Genomic DNA, 8,093 nt, shown 5'->3' on the forward strand with positions numbered 1-8,093 from the left:
TGTACATTTGGAAGGCCAGGATTAGCAGCTCCATTTTGAGTAGTGTGTTTTCAAATTCCAGATTATTTCAAAACTTTTAAAATACATGTAGCTTTCTTCTTTACTGTGATTTGAAAGCTCTTGGGACATTGAATATAATTTTTAACTAATTCTCACCTCTTTCATCGTGGCACTTATGGCTTGGGATCTTTTACCTAGGATCAGTTACAGAAATAAATTGTGTTGGAAAATAATGGTGCATGCAGCAATTGTCTAGAAGAAATTTGTCTCTTTTTTTTATCTCATTGCACCTATGTCTAGCTGAAAGCAAAGCACACAAGGTTTCCTTAAAGATAGCAGAAGACAGTTTCCTTACTTGCAGTTTCCCATTTTCCAACCCATACAGAATCCATGGAGCTCTTTCATGAGGCAGCTCTTAGCCAGTGTAATTCCATAGATCTTCTTTGGTACCGAAGCTGGATCATGAATTTCCTTCCCTTCCCATTCATTCCTGCCTTCATGTCACAGCTCTTCAACCTTGTAGAAGTGGGAGCCCTCTGCAATTTACTTTCTTTTTTTGATGGGTTCCATGAGGCAGCTCACAGCGCAGCCCCCAGCCTCTCCTGGAACAAGTGGGTGGATACTGAGCAGGAGCACCCAGGCAGGAATGACCAGTGGGGGCATAGATGGGCTTTCTCCAACAAGCTTCATCACCAAAGGGAATGCTTCATGGAACAAGGGCTGTGCTCTCGCTTTTTACTGTTCTTCCTCTGCTTTCTGATTTCTTCAGCTCACGTTACACATGGCACATTCCTGCCTCCACAGTTACAAGATGCCTTAGCTGCTGCATTTACACTCAGTTTCCAGAAAATCTCACCTCTCGTATTTTGGCAAGTGACTGGAATTATACACAGTGTGAGAACTTTACAATGCCTTCCTTTGCCTCCAATTATTTCACTGCCCAGTTACTGCTCCACTCACTTTTTGTGAGGTCTGCGCCTATGTCCAAGTGCTTGTTTTCTGCCAGGTTAAAATTTCCAGTGTCATAGTCACTACTTTTGAGTATCCTTGTGTTTGAAACATTCTGGCCTTGATTTTCAGCGAGGCTGAAGTGAAGAGCAGAAGCAATGTTTATTTAGCCCTTGTGAAAGTTAAGCCTCATATGCAATGCCTGGCATCTCTGAAGAAGCCTGATGAATTCATCTTGAGAGATTATTTTTGTGATGATGTTTGTGACGGCTGCCTGTCCCAATAGTGCTCTGTCCTTGTTATTCAGGGACTGAGGATAAAATTAGAAAAGACAGTCAAGAAAATTAAGCAGAGCTGTAGACCAGATTTCTTTACAGATGTAGGTGCTTGAAACAGGACCCATCACTGATACAGTCATGATCACTATGAAGTACCAAAAAATTGGTAGTATGATGCATATATATTACATTACTGTGGCTTGCCTATTGCACTGACAGCTCTCCACTACAAGATCCATGAATTGTCCAACAGCCATGTCTTGCATCTCTAACAAAGAGTTGGGAATGGTGCAGTGTGTCTGTGGAGGGCTGGCAGCTGCCAATGGGAGGCTTCTCACAGGCTCTTTCTGCCTCTCCCTCTGGCCTTGCCTCAGTCAGTCCCGGTGCTGTGCAATATCCAGTCCTGGTTAAATAGCCTCTCATTTTCCTTTCCTCCTTTTGTTCTTACTGCTTGCTTCTGCTCCTCATCTTCCAACTAACTACTGTTTTCTCACTTCAATTCACTTCCTTTTCTCCTTCCTGTATATCATTTCTTCATATTCTCTCTCTTTTCAGCTCTCCATGGAAGATACGACCTCCATCCTTCCCAAGCTGAAACGCAACTCCAATGCTTATGGGATTGGGGCTTTGGCTAAATCATCTTTCTCTGGTGAGGTCCTCAAAATTCGACTTTTATCCTTGGCAGCTTCTCTACACAGGCCTTTGTGCCTCTTCCCATATCTCTCTGTCACTTTCACAACTGCTCCTTTCTGGCTTTCGCCTTTTCATGGCCTTAGAGGAGTCTCCACCACCGTGGTTCTAAATACAGAAATCTCACAGTTGTTGCCCTTTTAAAGAACAGATTTGTCTTACTCCTGTTGGCTTCTCACTGTGCACCCCTGCTCAGAGATCTTCAGTTGCTTCCCCTCAGTCTTGGGTTTAACCCCATTTTCTGTTTCTTAGTTTGTTCACTTCCAGGCTTCATCCTTCATGCCCAGCTCTATCCTAAATGGATTCTAGGCAAGGAAGGAAATGGTCTTTCCTGTTTGGGGTTCCCCTTTTTCCCCCTTCTGAGAGTTTGTCCAGGGAAAGATGGAGAAACTCCCCTGGAGAGTGATGCAGTGAGAGGTGGGAGACACCCAGCCCTGTCAGGACAGGAGGGGAGAAGCTCCACTTGTAAGAGAGGTAAAAACCCCGTCGGGAAACGCCGGAGCTGTGTAATAGCCCTGCCTTGTTTCCCAATGTCTGGCCCCTTAGGGATATCTCGCAGCATGAAGGACCACGTGACGAAGCCGACGGCCATGGGCCAGGGCCGCGTGGCGCACATGATCGAGTGGCAGGGCTGGGGCAAGGCGCACAGCCAGCAGCAGCAGCGCACGCACGAGAGCGCGCGCAAGGACGCCGACGCCTACTCGGACCTCAGCGACGGCGAGAAGGAGGCGCGCTTCCTCGCAGGTAGCCGTGCCTGCTTTCTGGCACCTGGCTTGGGCTGGTTGGGGTGCCCCCAGAGAGGAAGCCCTGAGAGATTCCAGAATGCAGAAGCTTGAGAAAAGCGCTTGGGAAGGGCTGTGGCTGAAGTAGAGAGAGACTTCGGTGGTTGGGATATTGCCAGTGGAATGCAAGGTGGAGAGGCTGAGGGCCAGTTGTGGGTGATGGGTGTTGCTGAGATAGGTGTCCCACCAGAGTGGGACAGTGTGGCCAAAAGGTGCGGTAGAGGATGATGGCGAGAAGTGGAGGCTTTAATGCATCTTTGCTTCCCTTCCCTGTCTACTCTGGCACAGGGGTGATGGAGCAATTTGCTATTTCTGAAGCAACTCTCATGGCCTGGTCCTCCATGGATGGTGAGGATGTGAGTGTAAACTCAAATCAGGACAACCCAGCGGGCAACTACTCTGAGAACTATCAGGAGCTGATGGAGAGCCAAGGTGAGCTCCAGTGCTTCTTGCTAACCTTAAGACACCCCCTTCCTGCTCTGGTTGTCATGTTGCTCTCTTTTGCTCTACCCTGTTTTATTCTGTAGCCCGTCAGATCTGCTAGAGTCATCCCTGTTTGTGGAGCTGTCTCCAAGGAATCTAATCTTAGCAGAGAGTTTCTAACCTTTTGTCTTTTTGGAGCACAACTGTGGAAAGCTACCAGCTCTTACAGTCAGTTGTGGGTATCAAGGTCACCTGCCAACTGCCCAGAACTGTTTTCTCTTTGCCTTCATTCCCTCAAAAGGACTCTCCCACCCTGTGCAGTACGTTGCCATGCTCAGGCACGGAGGCTACCTGGATGAGCCAGCCTGGCCTAGGGAGAGTGTCTAACTGTGTGTTGTTTGCCTCCTTTGCTTGCAGAGCACATGGCCCAGACGCAGTATGACAGCTGGCCTCATTCCTACGTCTCGCAGGGCATGTACTGCTTGGGTTCCTCCGACGCCTGGGAGGCCAGTGACCAGTCCCTCATCGCCTCCCCAGCAACTGGCTCCTACCTAGGCCAGAATTTTGATGAGTCCCAGACAAACCTTCAGGAAAGCATTTTGCTTCAGAGCAGCTTTCTCCAGCAGCAGCAGCTGCAGCAACAGCGGCAGGAGCAGAACTTCATCCAGAGCACGGGGCTGGTCCACGTGTGGCCCCTGCAGACTGCTCAGGGTGGGGGTGGAGCTGAGTCCAGCACGTACATGGAGGACCACATTGAGGATGAAGGGAACCCAAGGCTGGAGAAGGCTCCTCTCCTAAACAAGAAGCCCTCTCCAGAGGAGGATGATGCAGTGTGCCGGGACCTGGAATCTTTGTCTCCTCGAGAGGAGATGGAACATGCTGCACTGAGCCGCAAAGTCTCAGATGTCACCTCCTCTGGGGTGCAGTCTTTTGATGAGGAAGAGGGAGAAACAAACAACTGATGCTTTCTGTGAAGTACTCATCATTGCTGAACAAAGAGAGGGGTGGCAAGGAATGCAATTACAGGGATTCTTCTCTCCAGCTCCCCACATTTCCAAGCAGACACACCTTCCATTCCTGACATTTAATTATTTTTTTAAACAAGGAAAATCTCAAAGTGACTGACACATTAAAACCTTTTCTTCCCCTCCCCCATGGACACATATTTTGGATTTTCATTGCTCTGGGCAACATGTGATGTGCTTGGAGAGATCTGGATTGGTAAATAATTTCTAAATCTTTTTAATACAAAGTCTTGGCTGTGGATACAAACTCTTCTGGTTCTGGGGATGTAGCTGATGAGACAGGCTTGGTGTAGGGAGCAGCTTTGTGGCTAGAATTCATCTTGGCAGAATGGACGTTGCTCTGTGGACATGGCCCCCTTCTATTTCTTAGAATATATGAATATAAAGTGGTTTAAAATGAAGCTGTGGCTTTGCAGATCTAGATTTTGCTAGCGTTGGGATTGTGGCTGATGCAGAGGATCAGGCCATGAAAGATGTGCTGTGTAACCAGATCCTCAGTAGCACCTTGGTACAGAGCTGTAGGGTTGATGGTACAAGCTGCGCTCCCGGGGCCGGGGCTGTGCTGCCACAGTGGCTCTGTGGGCACGGCTCTGCTGTGGCATGGACAAATGGGTGCAGATGCAAATCTAACCCTGCTCTCAGATATTCATGCTTCGGTCTCTTTCATTTGTTTGTTTCTCTCTTTGACATTTCTGCCTTCCCAGGAGCTGGCAAGAGTGGTGTGTCCTTTTGGCAGTGGGCACTGGAAGCCAGTGGAAAGGACATTTTCAGCTACGGAGACAGCCATAAAAAGCTGACTCTTGCAGGGGGCTTGAGGACATGCCCATCTTGATGCTGCTGCTGTGTCCTTCTGTCTTTTCCTTGCCAGCAGAATGGGGAGACCCAGAGAGTAGGCAGCAGGCCCAGGAACAGTGTGTACAGCTATGAGATCACAGATACCTAGTTTACATTAGAGTTTTCAGTTTTTGCACTTTTTTTTAGCCTTTTTATATTCTGGATAAGTGTTCATAACAAAGCAGTTAGTAATGGGAAAGGCCTGTACTCCAGACATGACTTAACAGAAATACTGCACCTCTCCCATTTCTGCCACTCCTGCAGTGCCAAATATAGCTGGATGAAAAGAGGTGAGAGGAAATTTTCTCCTCCTATTTGTCTTCTTCTTCCTGCCTATGTTTTCTTCTTTTGTTTTCCTACCCCCAAGTGGTGTAAATAATGCTCAGTACTTGGTCTGTTTGTTTTTCCCTCCCATCTCTTTTTTAGGTGTGGAGAAAGCTGATTTCAGGACTTTCCCGTATTTGTACGGGGTATATATTTTTTTTGTTTAAAAAACCCATGATTCTCTGATTAGGGGGAATTTGGTCTCTTGCAGTTTCTCGCCGTTTTTTCACAGTCCTCCTTTTGGGAGGGAGAGGTTTTGAAAGGAAATTGTTTCACTTTCAGCTCTCACCAGAAAATAAACAGGGATGAAAGCAAAAATTGTATGAGGTTATTGATTTTGCTGGAGGACTGAACAGAACCAGCAGAGATTTCCCAAGTGCTGAGTTTTAATTGCAAGACCTCTTGCAAGGAAGCATCAGCAGAGCATGGGTGTAGATCAGATGCTGGATCTGATGAGCTAGAGAAAGGAATTTGCCTGGACACTGCCACACTGTTCTAGGAGCAACTCTTTCTCACTTACTCTGACTCATATTTGCTCTGTTTAATTCATGATACATTTGTCTCTTCTTTGCCTCCTCTTCAGACTTGGTGTGTTTTTTGGATGACAGGAGAGTGATACATGCTTCTTTCCTGCTTCAGGTTCAGTTCCTGCATATTTTCAGGGAAGAATGTCTAAGGCGAACAAAATGTGACTGAAGGAATATCATCAAGTCTCAGAGTTTAGACAGCTCCTGGCAAGCAAAGCAAATATGTCCAGGAATTGTGAAAAGTAGGAATGGGACTCTCAGGAAGAACTTTACCCCAATCAGCTTTTTCCCACTGACAGAGGCAGCTGCAAAAAGAGGGACTCCTTTTTCAATACCCAGGTCTTTCCAGCCAAGTCCACTTCAAGGAGATCTGTCTTCCCTCTCCATTGCACCTCTAAATGAAAGACCTCTGGGATGTTTACACTGGTAGTTTGGTGTAGGTAAGAGAGAAAAGTTTTTGTGACCCATCTTTTTTTACGTGTTTGCTTGATCTTTCTTCTGTCTTTCTAAGGAGGTCGCTCTTCTCCTGAATGATGAGCTTTCAATATCTCTTCAAAGATGTTTATACATTCAGGTACCTCCCCTGGGCAGAAGAGCTTGGTAAAAATGATCTATAGTTCTTGCAGGGCCAGTGGTAGCTCATTGTCCTGGCCTGGCTTGGGTCCAGCTGTGGAGCAGGCTCTGGGAAATCACACTAGCCAGAAAAGGGAGATGGGGCAAGTGCCAAGAGCACTTCAGCAGATGAGTAAAGGAGTAAGTTTAAAGCTATTTTTATTTCCCTTTTAAAAGGTCTTTCGGGAAGCAAACACAGTTGGGGGTGTATCTTTGTGGGCGATTTGGGTGGCTTTTTGTTTCTTTCTCCAAACCATTTTGTTCCCATGTGCCTCTCCAGGACCAATCTGGATGTTTACAGTAACTTTCAGAGTAGCTTCTGATGATTCCTTTGTATTGTTTATAGGACTGGGACAAGTGGGTCAACTTGTCCAAGGCTTCTTTTTCTTTCAGATGGACATGTGGTACATTTACTAAGACGTCTGATTGATGTCTAAAAGATATACCTTATCTCCATGGAAAGCAGTGACAGGGAGTTATCTGCATAAGGAAAAGTGTGAAAAAAATTGACCATACAGAAAATTCTGTGGAGCCCAATAGGAAGAGAAAATCTGTAGATTCTTCTAGCCTCTGAAGAATTGGGATAAAGAATTATACCCTTCTGTATAGTTCCATAACCTGCTATCTTAGAAACCTGTAGAGAGCCTCATTCTCTGAATGCAGACTGGTTTGAACACCACTCTCTGTAAAAACCTTCCACCTTACTAAATTTTGGTGGTTTTTTTTTTTTTTATAAATGACTTAACATTTTGTGAATAATAAAATGCCAGCCCTTTCCTGAAAGAAAGAAAAAGGCTATTTTCCATACCTCTCCACAGTCCAAAAGAGCTAATTGCTAGGAGTCTGACTAGAGAGAGCAGGTCTTCCTGTCCACACTTGCCACCTGAGTGAGCAGCCTGAGATGAACTGGAAATGCAGTTTGAATCTCTTTGAAAGTGGAAAATTGTTTGTGTAATCTGTCCTTTTCTTACATAACAGGCCTGCTGCCTGTGTGTATCCAATACCAGAGAGAGAGACCTGGAACCTCCTGTAGGTTTCCCAGAAAAGCTGTTGTTATATAGATACACCTATTCAAGCATATGGGAGGCACAGGTGCTCTGTGAGCAAAATTTGGCCTGCAGTCCCTTTATCCTGGTGAGGAGGGATGAGTTGGAGAGAGTCCAGCCAAATAGTCAGAGCCCAAATTGTGTTTGTGAGGCTGTAAATAAGAAGGAAAGGTGAGCTCAGAATCCCTGATCTGCAGTTACTAAGAAACTGAGCTCTCAGTTTGTTGCCACAAACCCATTATGAAACAAAGCTGCTCTACAGAAGATTTTGGATATTCTTGTAGTAATGGAGATAGAAGATTCCCATCTTTCCACCAAGCCTTTGTGTTCAGTAGGAACTTGTTGAAATTACCGTGCTAAACATGAAATAAGGCTTAACCAGAAGTGACCCTAATCTAATGTCTTCTACTGGAAGAAAATTCTCTCTCGTTCCTTCTGCCATGGTTGCTCTGACCTGATTAGTTATACTATTTCATAAGTTTTTCTTTTATATAAATCTGAAGCTTTCTTTACAGGCCTTCTGGGTTCTCTTCAATTCCATTACCTCAGGCTCTGGGACAGAGAAGTTTATCTGCTTCTTTCAGTTTCTGTGCCTCTGAATCAT

At 45.8% G+C, this 8,093-nt stretch overlaps 1 protein-coding gene across 2 annotated transcripts in view; it reads left to right on the forward strand.

Moving 5' to 3' along the window:
• Positions 1 to 4,547, forward strand: part of FAM131B (family with sequence similarity 131 member B) — a 24,821-nt gene extending 20,274 nt beyond the window's left edge. The window contains exons 5-10 of one of the 2 annotated variants that reach the window (XM_059838266.1): positions 699 to 722; positions 1,521 to 1,611; positions 1,782 to 1,875; positions 2,430 to 2,660; positions 2,987 to 3,130; positions 3,539 to 4,547. In XM_059838266.1, coding sequence (XP_059694249.1) covers positions 699 to 722; positions 1,521 to 1,611; positions 1,782 to 1,875; positions 2,430 to 2,660; positions 2,987 to 3,130; positions 3,539 to 4,083 — 1,129 coding nt within the window. In that variant the 3' untranslated portion in view covers positions 4,084 to 4,547. The remainder of the gene's footprint in view (positions 1 to 698; positions 723 to 1,520; positions 1,612 to 1,781; positions 1,876 to 2,429; positions 2,661 to 2,986; positions 3,131 to 3,538) is intronic. The other variant, XM_059838265.1, reaches the window with a different exon arrangement.
• Positions 4,548 to 8,093: the final 3,546 nt, after the last annotated feature.

The sequence above is a fragment of the Haemorhous mexicanus genome, chromosome 2, assembly GCF_027477595.1.
Source record: "Haemorhous mexicanus isolate bHaeMex1 chromosome 2, bHaeMex1.pri, whole genome shotgun sequence".
Lineage (NCBI taxonomy): Eukaryota > Metazoa > Chordata > Aves > Passeriformes > Fringillidae > Haemorhous > Haemorhous mexicanus.